Here is a 14,561-nt window from a genome sequence, read left to right on the forward strand (position 1 = left end):
CTTTTGCTGGAACTCCAGACCAGCATGCTAATTGTCCCAACTTAACTACATTAGAAAAAGCAGGTTCAAGATTAACTTATTTTACCGATTCTAAGTATGTTGTAGGTTGACCTGAGTCAGCAACTAAACACCCACACAGCCACTCACTCATTCCCCTCCCTGTGGCAGGACAGGCGAGACAAATCTCAGGTGTCACAAATCCAAAAGACAGCACTGTGCATGCTGCTATGAAGAAAGTTAACTTAATCTCAGCCAGGCCCAGTACTTCATATTAGAAAATATGGGCTGATACTATTGATCCCAACAGTATTAGGGAAAAAGTTTTTTTTGTAATCCCCAGTTGGATCAGCTTACATTGGTTACATTCAGAAGTGTTCCAGAAAAATACTTATTTAGACATTCCTTTAATATTGTTGTAAAAAGGGTGGAAAGCACACTGAGTGAAATCTGCCACAAAGTAAGAGGAAATAATGCGTGACCCAAGAATCAGGAAGATAGTTTAAATGATTATATATAAAAATATTTCTTAAACGTTCTCTGGATATCTCAACAGAAATAGAGATGCTAGTCAAAGCATCAAAACATAACCATGTTCCACTTTTGGTTACTTTCTACATTACTACGTTAAGCCTACACTACCATTATTGCTGATACATGCTTATTGTTTACCTTCTGTCAATATTGTGTTGTCTATCTATGTCCTATGAAAGAAGTCATAATATATGTAAAATATATGTTTATATATGGATGTTTTGTAGTTGAACTTCCAAAATATAAGGCACATGTAAGGTAATTGCCATGGTACTGTCTTGAGAGAAAGCTTTTCATTCAAAAGAGTAATCGATGTAAGAACGAATTGCTAGCTTCTGTCTATTTATCCAATGGACATTGCTGTATTTAAACTACATCTTCATTGGCAAGTAGACAATGAACTTCAAAATTTCTTTTAATACCTCTGAATCTGGTTAGCAACATCAATGACGTTCCTGTAAAAACCATTTAAGTAGAAGGAATAACTTGGATGGTCTGTGTTTTGATTTATACTGTTTGAGATTAGAAACTTGGTACCCATAAGGAGAAAGAAGGTTTTGCAGAAATAAACCAATAGAAACAAACTAAGCAGCATGGAGGACTGGGCTTCATAAGGCCACTAATTTAAATTCACTAAATCACTTTAAACACGTATTTTACAATAGGTGTCTGACTGACAATGTCCTGTCCAATCTGAAGAATAAAATTCTCATTTGTGTAAAGAAACAGTATTCCAAGGAGACTGACTAATAGTATTCCTGGTTTTATAGCTACTGAATCCTGAAGATGACCTCTTGCCAGGAAAGATTCGAGACAGTAACCGTTCAACTCTCCTAGCTACAATCCAAGAACATGGCTATCCAACAATCAACTTGGGAATTGTGGGAGATAAGTAAGTACCATGTGTTAATAGACATGTCACTTCATATTCATGCAGTTTACTTTATGGCATCTGTGGAGAAAAGAAATACTACAACTGTCACTCGTTGCAAGTGTCACTGAGTTGTGTCAGTGCACATCTTGGAGAAGACATTTTAACCTTTTCATTAAAGAATTAAATAAGTCTGTTCTACTATTAAGAGGAATCATTTGATAAAATTTTTATTGAATGCTGCTTATCTTGTTTTGCCTTCTGTTTGTTGAAGTATCTATTACTGCTGCAAATTGAATTTATTGCTGCAATACAGGCACTGTATTTAATACATGTAAAAGCCCGCCTCTGTGGAGACAATTCTACAGGAACTACACTTTTTTCTGATCCAATAAAGGGAGAAGGAAAGTTTCTCTCAAAGTTAATTTTCCAGGCCAAAATTAATTTAGAGTATAAATTTTTGTCAGATTCTCAATTACTGTCAATTGGTGAAGGCCCCACTGGTGAATATTACTCAACATTTCCAGGAATATGTCAAAGTATTTAAAAGAACCATTTTTTTTTTCCTTTACTGGTCTCTCTATTTTGATTGCAATAGAGTGACACCCTGTGATCAGTCTTTCTGTTCATCTGACAGTGATTGCGCCTTGTTTCCCACTGGTACTAAAGCCAGTCACTCTCCTGTTGAGATCTCTAGAACAAGTGATTGAAGTGTTCAGTCTTTTGTCCTTTGCAAGACTTCAATGCCTGTTATTCATGGCTTGAGTTTCTCATAACATACTTCCTCAATTTATTGAGCCCCAAAGGCTTTGAACTGGCTTTCTTGTTTCTCATTTTGGGTATCAAACCAACTGACAGAGTTGGGAGTTGTTCAGGTTCACTTTCACCTGTTAGAGAAGCATGGTATTCTTTACGTGTGGTTAGAAGTAAGGCTAGATCAGAAATAAAAAAAAAAGGAAAAAATGAATCACAGCATTTGCATTTCATGTTGACTGATAACAGAATTCCCAAACAGGGTTATTGCTAGGGAACAGCTTATTCAGGACCAGACTTCCTTAGCATAAGATCCAGTACAAAATATAGCTTGAGAGAAAATATATGAATGGGCTGACCAGTGTGTGGTTTTATGATATCTGAACCAACCTGAGTGATGGCTCCAGGAAACGCAGTTGTATTTGAAGCGTTCGTACATGGAATGTGACACACAGGAACCAAAGTGGTTCTTGTGACCTTAGAGGAAGCAAATCCTTCTGGATACTCTCTCTCTGCACCCAGGCACCCCTCTTGCTTCTCTGATTGGCAAAACTCAATTGCTGTTCCAAATAGTAATAAATACCAAAAAACTCCTACCTGTGAATGCTTTCAATTTCAGGTGGAGATTTCATACAGAGCCTAAACTCATGCAATTATTCTTTCCAGGAATGGTACCCAAATGTTCTGGATCTCTAGAGCATCTTGTGTATTATAACAACTTTTAAAGACCTTAAAGCACAGGTAACAGAGTTCCCAAATAAAACAAATATAATCAGAGATCAGGTTCTAGATCCACATATCTGAGAAAAAAGGAGACAGCCACGAAAAAAGCTCTTAGTCATAGTCAACACCTGTGAATCACTGCTACATAAAAGTAGGGCCAGCAGGCTTTTTTCCCAACAAAATATTGGAGTTGGAAATTTTTTCCACCTGTCTGAACAAATAGTAGTTACTGTCATCAAAGCACTAAGAAGAAGCTACTTTAACAATGGGTTAATTCAATGGAAAAGATGCTTTCCCTGAACATCTTTGTGGTAGCCCCTCTGACGGAGTATAAAGTTTGCTTGTTCTTTATAGTCTTTATTGCCTTGCCCTAACCAAATACGTATAGTCTCAAATTTGCTGTGAAGGTAGCGCCATCAAATGGCACTAATTTAAGTCTAATTTAGGGTCATCATGCAAAACTATAGCCTTTTACTTCATTGCCTTCAGAAAGTTTTTCTATAACCTCCTACATCCTGAAACCGTGGAGATCCATGGGCGTAGAGTGTCTGTGAAGATGATTAACCTTGAAAGCTCTCAGTAATAAATACAAGTAATTTTAGTGAGATTTAAGACCCAAGTAAATTTTTTACTTTTCTGGCATAAGTATGTTTTGCAACCCTTTTTTACTTCTTGGATGCTAGCTGAAAAGCAGACAGCAAACATATATATCAGTCAAAGGTAAACAAGTGTCTGCAGCTTTGCTTTCAGTTTTGAGGTTGACAACTTTTGAATTCTCCCTATTAAAACGTTCTCTGTGTCTCAAGACAGTATTACCTTGGCAAGGGTGATAAGAGATTCTTTTCAAGCTTTCACTTTCGTGCTTGGGGAGTCATTTCTGCAGACATAGTTACTTTAGTTTATAGATCAGAAGTAGTGAGCCTCCAATTCTAGAGTGATTTTGTACTTCACAGTAGTTTTGAAAGAATAATTTGATACTGTTGACTTAGACAAAAATCTTCACCACCTGATACCAGCATCTTATCTTCAGTCTTTTTTTTTCTTTCATATTTACATGCCCAATTCATGTATTTACAACAAAATGCATCTGAAGTTCTGTTTCAGTCAAAGGAAAAATCTGGTTGTGTAAATTAGTTTGATAATCAGTATTATCTCATTATGTAGTAAAGTTACTGGGATAATGTTGTCCCTGTGGATATTTCAGTATATATCTTTCTGACTAACATGACTGCTTTGATGGAGTACCATGGCACTTGAAAAAATGCAAGATTTTTACCAGTGATCTTATGAAAGGTACAATTTTGATGTTTTGCTTAGCATGCTTGTAGAAAAGATGAATGAGCGTTTAGTGTCTGTTAAATGGTTTACTGGAGTTAAACCATAGATTATGTTTGTGTGTGTTCATATATATGTGCAGTTTATTTTGTACCTATGTACATATGTATATATATTCATGGTGAAAAAGAGGAAGACTATATCCCTGCAATACATATAGAACAGTTGCAGTGAAAATACTAGCAAACAATACTTTTCAGAAGGGAAAATTAAAAATTTGTAGTTGTTTCTTCAAAGACCTCACTGTGACATAATTCTCCGTTTCCTGTATTTCACATTTTGGGCTTGCATTTTTTTCTCTTTTTTCCTACTTCTTTTTGCTTATACATTTTACATTGAGTAAATTTTTACATTTTACTGGGAGTGGCACTTCCTGCCATTTCACTGGAGTTCCATTGACTGGAGTTTGAGAGAACAGTTAATAGGGAGTGCAGTTGAATATTACTATTGTTATAACAGGTCAACTTTTCTAACGAGCTTGGAAATTCTTTCAGTCACACATAAGGAGCTAATACTCAAGAGTGAAAATTGTTTTAGGGTAGTATTTGTGAAGACAAGGTTAGAGGTTCCTGTAACTCATGTCGTCAGCATATGAGTCACTCAGAGGTATTTATGTAAGAAAATAGCGTGTCCAGCTGAGGCGTGAACACAGTGACAGATGCTTCAAAGCCCGGGACTGTGCTATACAAGGACACGTTCCAGCAGAGAATGTGAAAGGATGGAGGAGCGTGGAAGCTCTGTGGGTGGCTGCAGAGTAGTTAGGTGCACTTTAAAAATGTCTTTGCATATGAATTTTATGTTGTTATGTTTTAAATGGCCACTCACGTTTTACTTCTATATTTGTATTCTCAACAGAAACTAGTATTTTACTTATTTTGGACCATTTTAATAATTTCTGAGATTGTTGTTGTTTCCATTCTCAGAAACTGTATCGGACTTGATATTCAAAATTTTAAAAAGTAAATCCAAAATACATAGAGAGAATCTGTAGTTAAAAATACTAGAAGCAAGTAATAGGAGAAAAGAACAGACCTGGAAAATGCTATAGGGCTGAAGCTATGGCTAGCTAAAAGACAAGATTTTCTCTGTGTTCTTAGTACAAAAAAAAATAAAGCAGTCTGTATAAAAACAAGCAATCTGAAAAGCACACATCTCTGAGGTAGAAATGAAGGATATTCCTCCAGAACTACTCCAATACTACAGAAATACATGCAAAGCCAGGAAGGGAAGAACCCTTCTGATGTTGTCCTTCGTGTTAGAATTTGTCTGAATCACAGAATCGCTTGCTAAAAAATTACAAAGACAGCTGACCAGTTAAAACTGGCACTCCAATATACTTTTGTCAGTTTTTTCATGTAGCAAGACTAAGTAAAAAAGGCTTCTAATTTCATTTCCTTTGCTTATAGTCTGTGAAATTAGATGCTTCTTTGGAAGCCATTGATCAAAACAAAAGTTACATCTCTGTTCTGAGCTATAGAACTCAATTAACCTAATTATCAGGATATTTTTGTGTCTGTTGATTTCATTTGTGATGTTCTTTGTATCCAATGGTTATTTAAAGCTATAACGTTTAGCCTTAGCAAAATCTGCTATAGAGTGAGCGTTCTGTTTAGAAAGTCATCTTCCATTTTGACAGTTTTCCTTTTATAGGAGACTCTTTTATTAAACTTGATGAAAAATTTTGATCACATATATAATTAATTCAGTTTCCTCATCTGCTTTTACCTTTGTTTGAGTGCATTTTTCTCTTCTCTGCATTCTTTTCCCTGTTTTCTAATTTGCTTATCATTTTTTCTCAGAGACACATTAATACCATTAGCTGCTTCCAGCTGCATTTTCATTTATGAGCTTCTGATTGCACAATAGAGACAGAAAGAATTTCTTCTTCCTTCAGGAGAGAAATTTAGGAAATTCACATTATCTGCTCAGTTGCTTTGAAAATTGATCAGAATAGTTACAAAATCAGCAGCATTTTAACTTTCTTGTATGTTGTGTGATAAATAAGCGTATGAGAGCTCTTCTGCGTTAGAAGTGATTGCTTTCTCATTTATATGCCTCTGTCTTATGACGTATCGGTTAACATAAAGCTCCTAAGTGACAGGTAAACCCATTAAAAATCACCCTTGCTGTTGTGACATTACTGTATGATATCCCTAGAATAGAGGTTTTGAAAATGTCTCCATATATTCAAAGGGATACTAAGACCTGACTCATTCAAGGATTTAGCCTGCTTGAATTTAATATTTGCCGTCCAAAAAGAGGTTTAAATCTTTTGTAGTTGTGTGGGTTGCATGTAATTACCAGTATTATAATCCAGATGGAACATCTGGAGTGGAGGCAGAAAATTCTGCATGCAGTATCAGCTTAACATATATCAATCATTATATGAGTTAGAATATGAGCTATAGGCAGAATTCAGACAGAATCCTAGCCTCTTCCCTGCACCAGTTTAATGCCCTGCACCAGTTTAATGCCCTGCACCAGTTTAATGCCCAACTTGGCTACAATCAAATACACATTGAGCAGAATTATAATTACTAATGAAATATAATTACTAATATCATTTAACAAATAACTGCAAGAAAAGCTCTGTTATAGGAAAGGCAGGAAGTCAAGTATTACAATATTAGTTTTTGCTGAATTGGCTCCAGTTCTAGATCTGCTCAAACAACGATGGTGTTACAAAGGGTGGTCATAGCCTAATGAATCTAGGGACACTGGGTAGTGGTTTGAAGGTAGTTCATATAGGGAGGTCTTCTCTTTCATCATGCCCTTCCAAAACTCTTTCAAGCATAAATGTTTAATGTCTGTCACAAATCTCAATAATCATTAGGGCAAACTCAGATAGATTGTAATATGTGACAAGTCATCTCTTCTAATGCACATACTTGAATCTGGAAGCACAAAGAAACATCTCAGCCAAACTAGAGGTGAAAAAAGAAAAAGAAGTTCAGAAAACAGGTAGTGCAAGTCCCAGGGGGTCTTCTGTACTGGTATAAAGCTATATAGTGTGACACATAACGGGGTAAAATGTCTGGTGTGAGGCTAATGCATAACTGTGTGTCATTCTCATATTTGTCCTCAACAGTCATGGACTTATTTCTGAATTGGCATTTCTAGAGTCACCACCCAGAAGTAGAGCATGACACTGAACAGCAAATAAATAAGGAGGTCAAAATGCTATGAAAATTCTCCTACATTTACAAATGGAGGGAATCTGTAAATGTATTTGTTGGAGAAAAATAAAAAACAATTTGAATTCATAATGTCATTTGGGCACATCTGTAGTTTCAGTTGGCCTTGTAGAAGATCATTGTGAGAGCCTGAGTATTACATAGAGTTTAGCAGCTTTCCAGAAAAAATTCTCAATGTTTGAAACTGCTGACCGTAATGATGATTAAAGCAGAAGCTGAGATTGCTTATGAAATATGAAAGTCTTTTGTATGTCACTTCCTGAGACACAGTGACCCTATATCAAGAATCAGAGACTGACTTTGTTCTCTGAAGAACAAACGAGGAAATGAGGCTATTTCAGAAAATGGCAATCTTAGGAAATCTGTCAGAAACAGACTGACATCTAAACTTATGACCTGAATAGTTTTAATATTTTCCCATGACTGCCAAACAGCATTAGCAAGCATTGGATCTGACTGACCCTTTCTGTGGTGACCTCTGAGGAGAAACCAGGTGTGGATTTACAAGGTGATAAAAAAGGATTTTAGATTTCATGTTAGTAATGTTGGTGTGTATCTATAACAGTATAACATTGTACAATCATATTGGCCCAGTCTTCTCACATTCCTAACTCAGAAAGGATCTGTGTTTGCCCAGAAATGATCTTTGAAATGACAGACTGCAGCTGCTATGTGCAGGATCAACTGAGCCTGGTTTGAGAACTGGGGGAAGTTGCTATTGTTGATGCTCAGCTGAACAGAAGAAAGGACTCAAGAGCTGCACAATGACTTTTCATCATCGGGTGCATTTCATCTTGAACATCTTATTTTCATTTTTTTAAAAGAGACATTCATAAATCTTCATGTCAAATGAAGATTTTTTTACATTTTACATTTACTTGTCTTACATTTTAAGACAATTAGAGGAAAAATCAAAGTAAAGTCTTTTACTACCTAAAGCATATAAAAGGTATTTGTCTATTATCTAGAGAGAACAAAACATAGATTTCATGTTACTTCATATTGCTGTTACAAAGGACACTATCTAAAAATGATTTCTTCTCAGTCAAACTGACTTGGAAGAAGTATATGTATAAGGAAATGCTCTCTTCATAAAATAGAAATTCGTAGCAAAACATTAATTATTTTAAATATGGTCCTAATAGCAGTAACTATTTCAATTTGTGACATTTTTTCTAATCCTGCCTCTTGGAGCAGAGTAGCTGGATGTGGAGCTTCTCGTTAATGAAGAGGCATTGACCAGGAAATTGTAAAAATAGTATAAATATAGCCTTTTGTCCCTTGTAGTCAAGAAAGTGACATTTAATGTGCCCTGAGAACCATTTCCTTTATAGGAAGCCAGAAAGTTCTTTGCATTGTAATTTAGTATACCACAATACACTATAGATTTGTTTGCCCCAAATTTTCTTCCCCCTATTTTATATTTTAAGCAGGGGTGAGTAAAATGTTTTAACAGGGGCCTTCTCCAAATAGTTTCCCATTAGCTGTGGTCTTCCTTCCAATGTTTCATTTTGCTTTGTCTGGAAATCAAGAGTAAAGAAATATCTCCTTAGATTCTGCAAGTAAAGATGAACTACACTGTGTTGGCATGCCCAGTTGAGCCCAACTTCTCCTGTAACTTAGCTCTTCATCCTTGTGAGAAGCCTGTCCAACCTATAGCAGAACTGTGGTGTTCCCTTACACCCCTTTCTCTCCGTTGGCTGGCCTCTCAGGGATGAAGCATTTCCCATGACTGTTTTGAATATTCGGAGCCACCAAGGGGGACACAGCCAGGCAGAGAGCATTCCGTTCACCCCAGGAGCCTCTCTCCTTCCCTGGCTCTTTATTATACCCCTTCTGCTTCCTTTACCCTCAGGAAGCCAGATGTTTTTAAAGAAGAAGGGACACAGAGCTTCCAGAACACTGCGGAGACAGGCCTACCAGATTGGTGAGCACCGTTTTTAAAACACTTGGGACATGGAGGCACATGCATGCTCACAGGCAGGCTCGACTAGGTGTCTGTCAGTGCAGAGCTTTGAGCACCGATTCTACCAATGGTTGCCACAGAGAAGCAAATGGTATTTTATTCTGTCCGTCAAATGCTTATGCACAGTGCACTATAGGCATATATGGCTCCACAATGCTGATAGAATTAAAGTTCTGTTAAAAGCATGAGAGATTACATTACTCATCAGTAGCAGGGAATGCCTTTATCCTTCAAATTTTTTCGCCTTTCAAAATAGAGCAAAATAGGAATACACCTGCTTGTAGGTAGTAGTGGAGTACACCTCTAGGGAAGCCACTGTTATGACTCTTCATAACTTATTTTTATGCATACTTATTTTTCCATTACCATGCTGATCATCTCTAAAGCAGGCTAACTGGAATGTTCGTGAAATCTCTAAACAGTCCACTATGCTTTTTTTTTCCCCAAAAATACACATACACTATCTCCTTACATATATATATATATATATGTATGTACTTATTTCCTATCACAGGCAGGTCAAAGGGGCAGGAGTAGTAACAAAAGGGAAATAAGCTATTTGTAAATTTCTCCATTAACAAAAACAAAAAATAGTTTGTATAGTTTGATTCTTGTGGGAATTAAAAATGGACAGAAAAATAATGAAAAACCTATTAAAAGCTAGTACCTGAAAACTTCAAGCATGTAAGGACTCTCAGTGAGGTTAATGAGCCTATTTTTATAGCAGAAGGTTGCAAGATTGAATTATATTTTAACGTTTGCTTTGCATACTAGAAAAACAAGCTTCTGTGCTCATTACTGAATCAATCTGTCATATCCTTAGCCTTCAAAAGACTCGTTCTTGTTTAGCAATTGGTTATTCCTGCTGAAGCCAGATTGTCATAAATCTAGATCTTCCTCATTAAATTGACTAAAGAACAGCCCACTAGAATCTTATGCGATATTCTACACATCTCAAAAAACTTAACTGCAATTAGCTTACAAGCATCTGCAGTCTTTAAAACATTTTAATTAAATGTGAAGAACATGATGTAGATTGTCTGCCTTTATCAGAAGTTGCTTGGAAACTGGAATCTAGCAGGAGCTGATCAACTTGAAATTCCTCATACGAGTCTAATCACATATCATTACTAACAACTTAAATCTGGAGGACACATATTAAAAGAGCCTTTGGGTATTTGTAAGCCGTGCTAGGGCAAACACCAACAAAAAGAGCTGGTAGTGTAAAGCCCTGCTACCTGTAACAGGAGAAATGAAAAAACGCTTCTGCTTCTGGAGCTGGAGAAAACACCATGAGTATTTTCTTACATGAAAAACATCTTTGTGCTTGAAAGAATATAGCCAAGTATTACAGATACAAATGAAGTTCTAGTTTCTTCCATTGATTATCAGCTGTTAAAAAAAGTGACTGGCTCACCTGAAACAAGATAAGTTTCTCTTCTGTTCCTTCTTTTCACTTAGTTCTCATAAGCTGTAATTTACTCTTCATGTAGAATTTGTATTATGTTTTAGTATTTTTTATTTTATGACATTTTCTTAAAATAAAACAAACAAAACAAAAACTATTAAGATATAGCCAGTAACAAGAAAAAATTTTTGAAGGCACTTTCCTATTTTCTCTGACCTGTGGCTGCCAGGTCAGTTTTCTTCTGGAGACAGACATTTTTTCACATGACTAAGTCATGTTTCTGTCAAAGGTTGTGTTTTTCAGAGAAAGCCTTCATTTTGAGGCACTGCATTTAGGGACTGCATTTCTACCTATCACAGAGACATGCCTACTGTAGTTCAAGAGCAATTACACTAATTTACAGAATTTAGCTCTTGAATTCTTACTTAAAATTGAAGCTAAAGCAAAATGTTAATAAGGTAAGAAATTCCACGATAACTATGCCATGACACCACGTGCCAGATTTTGTAATACTGTCTGCTTTCTATAAGCACCTAGTACTAGTTACATCAGTTGCAATATTCTACTTTCAGTGATGTCTGTATAAGCCATTTCTCATATTCCATAAGTTCTCAGAGAGAGAACTAACCAGCAGAACCATATTTACTCTTCAGACTCACGAATGCACTGTCATCTTTGCTGATGAGCAATGTCTTTGGCATTGATTATTGTACTGTGTGGTGTAATCTTCAATCATATTAGTTCAACCCAACTACAATTACAATTGTGGAATATTTTCCACTCCAAAAGTAAAAAAACTTTTCAGTGAATCCATATAGACTAAGAAGGAAGATAAAATAGAAGCTACTATATTTAGTATTGAAATCCCATCCAACTTTCCGGAAAATATAATGGATTTCTGGTAGGTATTGGAATTGAATCTCTAAGGTTCATTGTCCTCAACCAATAAAATAGCCGGGGAAAATTTATTGATTAATGGAAATCAGCAGTTCTCAGACTCCTCCTTTCTTTAAGCAGATGCATGCTAGTCTGGATTTAGATTGGATATTGGTACTGTTACAAGCATCTAAGCATCGTGCTTTTGTCTCCAGACACTGGGGAAATAATCATCCAGAACCAGTCACCCTAAAAAAAAGGAATCCTTTAACACTTAAGTTTACTCCAAGACAGTGTTCTACCAGCAACAACACCAAAGTGCTCAGTGGTATACAATGGCACAGCACCTGAAGACCAGAACCTACTATCAAAAGTTTGTTCCTGTACTTTCAGTCTTGATGAAAAATATCACAGTAATTCACAAGCAAATGATTGCAGATGAATGAATGTACACAAGCAGCAGACAAGAATGGGATACAGAGCCAACCATCAATGATGTAATGGCATCATATAGGAATGTACTCCACAGTACATAAAGCACCTGGCTGCTACAACATGGGAGCTTTTCCTGTTGCATTCCCACTGCTATCTCTGTTCTTACCATCTCTTGTCTTTTGTCATTCTGTTACATATATGAGTGGGAGTCTTCTGAAACAGTCCATAAAAACAGTGGAGTACATTGTCACCCAGATGTGAAGTTTAAGACATTGGACAGATCTCATGGTAACTTGAATGAGAGTTGAACACCTCTAAGCAAAGTCTTTTTGAGTTCATAGATTATACATGAAAAAGATTACTCTGGAAAATAGTGTTCTTATTTGCAGCAGCATCAATTAAAGGAACAGCAAAAAGTAAAAAAGACGGGTTCTTTTTATGTTGCTATCAGATAAACAAAGCTTGCGTACTCATGTTAAACAAGCCAAATGCTACGGTAATTATTGCAGCTTTCCTCACAAGCTGGCCTATATTCTTAGGAAAAACATGTTGCATCTGTTCAAAGTGATCCAGGGGAATACCACAGAAGGTAGAAGGAAGAAACATTATGAGAACATGATGGAATACAGTAGAGAATTTTGAAACAAATACAGTTTAAGAAGAGTGCCCATATGTTCTTACATACATCATCAAAGTTGAATCAGTTTCTACTTTAGAAAACCATACTAGTCAAAACACAGAGTTCCTATTACCTTCAAAATATACTCTACGGAAGTTGGCTTTAGTTAGCTAAACCTTATGGGGCATCTATTCACTATTCCGCATCCTGCAAATTACTGATATGCAAAATATTCGTCTCAGCCATGAGGTGAGAAGTGCGTGACAGACTTTGTCTTTATGCCCAGCTGCATCCATCTCTTCATTTTGAAATCTGTCACCTCAACTGAATGAGCACAAGAAGAAAAATGAGTTAATCAAAAAGGATCAAATCCATATCCTGTCTTTCTTCAAATGGAAATGTCATTGCGCTTGATGAGATCTCTGTCTGAGTACAGTAAGTACTCTTGGCTTTTTGATGAAAGTTCTCGTTTATTAAATTCTTTGTTGTTTTTCCTTTTCTTTTTCTTTTTTTCTGAGGTGGAAGTAGAAACTATCAGGATCTTTTCACACGAGGAAAATTTCTAGCAGGTCCTTGTAGTTTTGTTAAATTTTTTCTTCTTCTGGGAGATCTGTTTAACTGAAATTAGGCGTCAGAAGATGCAAAACCAGCACAAGCCAGTGTTCCACATGGAAGCGACCATAAAATGCTACACTCTAGGTACCTGCAGATGATGGCACATAGACTTTCAAAGTTTGCCGTCAACTGCTGTAGTTTAGAGGAGCAGCTGATCTACTTCTGGTCTTCAATGTGATTAGTGTAGAGCCACTGCTAGCACCTCTGTTTTCACTATGTGTGCAGGAATCTATAGATCCTCTGAGTCTGTGAGGAGTCATGTTTGAAGGGGTACCCATTTCAGCATGTAATTGAAATGTATAAGACATTTTCCAATGAAGTAAAACAGTAGACAAGAAAGGTTATCCAGCTCTGCTTTTTACTCACATAAGGCACTTCTGGATGCATCTGGCACATTATGATGCATGCGTATCTTTCTGTATTTATGCCCAATATATTTGTAAAGCACTGAGGTTTAAGGTGCTAAATGTGATGTTTTGCATGCACCAATTTAAAAAGTAGTTTTCCAAAAGTAGTTTTCCAAAAATAATCTGGGTTTATAAAAGCCTGGGCTGCCATGTAGAAGAATATTACTATCAAAAGAATTTCTATTAGTCATTCAACAGTAGTAGCTGTATATGGCAAAGGACAACAAGGACTGAAAATGACTGTCAGATAATGAGATTGTTTTGAACAAATGAGACAGCTATGGCAAGAACTTGGTGGAAATGGTCCTAGAAATCTGGAATGAACTACAGATTCTGCACTGTGACAATGTATTGATAAGTCAGTCGTAACTAAATGTCCCAGTTCAGTTTTACAGGGATCACACATTTTACTACTGAGGGGTAGGTCGTGCAGCTCACGATCTGTTGTTATTTGTTTTCTGAATTAAATGATATAACTGAACAGTTCATAGAATCATAGAATCAGTCAGGTCAGAAAAGACCTGTAAGATCATCTAGTTCAACCTTTAACCCAGTACTAATGTCCACCACTAAATCGCGCTACTAAGTTCTACATCTACGTGTTTCTTGAAGACCTCCAGGGATGGTGACTCAACCACTGCCCTGGGCAGCCTACTCCTGTGCTGCACAACCTTTTCCATAAAGAAATTTCTCCTAACATCGAACCTAAACTTCCCCTGGCACAACCTGAGGCCATTTCCCCTCATCTTATCACTCAGTGCTTGGGAGAAGAGCCCGATGCCTACCTCGCTACAACCGCCTTTAGGGTAACTATAAAGTACAATAAAG

The 14,561-nt window shown here is 36.6% G+C and overlaps 1 protein-coding gene across 32 annotated transcripts in view; it reads left to right on the forward strand.

Annotated features, from left to right (window-relative positions):
- GPHN (gephyrin) overlaps positions 1 to 14,561 on the forward strand; it is a 284,811-nt gene that overhangs the window by 256,852 nt on the left and 13,398 nt on the right. For 18 of the 32 annotated variants that reach the window (XR_014584952.1, XM_083837922.1, XM_083837946.1 and 15 more), the window contains 2 exons: positions 1,302 to 1,423; positions 9,263 to 9,334. Coding sequence is in view for 30 of the 32 variants with exons in the window: in XM_083837922.1 (XP_083694048.1) it covers positions 1,302 to 1,423; positions 9,263 to 9,334 (194 nt within the window). In the remaining 2 variants the exon portion in view is untranslated. The remainder of the gene's footprint in view (positions 1 to 1,301; positions 1,424 to 9,262; positions 9,335 to 14,561) is intronic. The other 14 variants (XR_014584953.1, XM_083837947.1, XM_083837944.1 and 11 more) reach the window with 1 other exon arrangement.

This window comes from Anser anser, assembly GCF_964211835.1.
Source record: "Anser anser genome assembly, chromosome: 5".
Taxonomy (NCBI): domain Eukaryota; kingdom Metazoa; phylum Chordata; class Aves; order Anseriformes; family Anatidae; genus Anser; species Anser anser.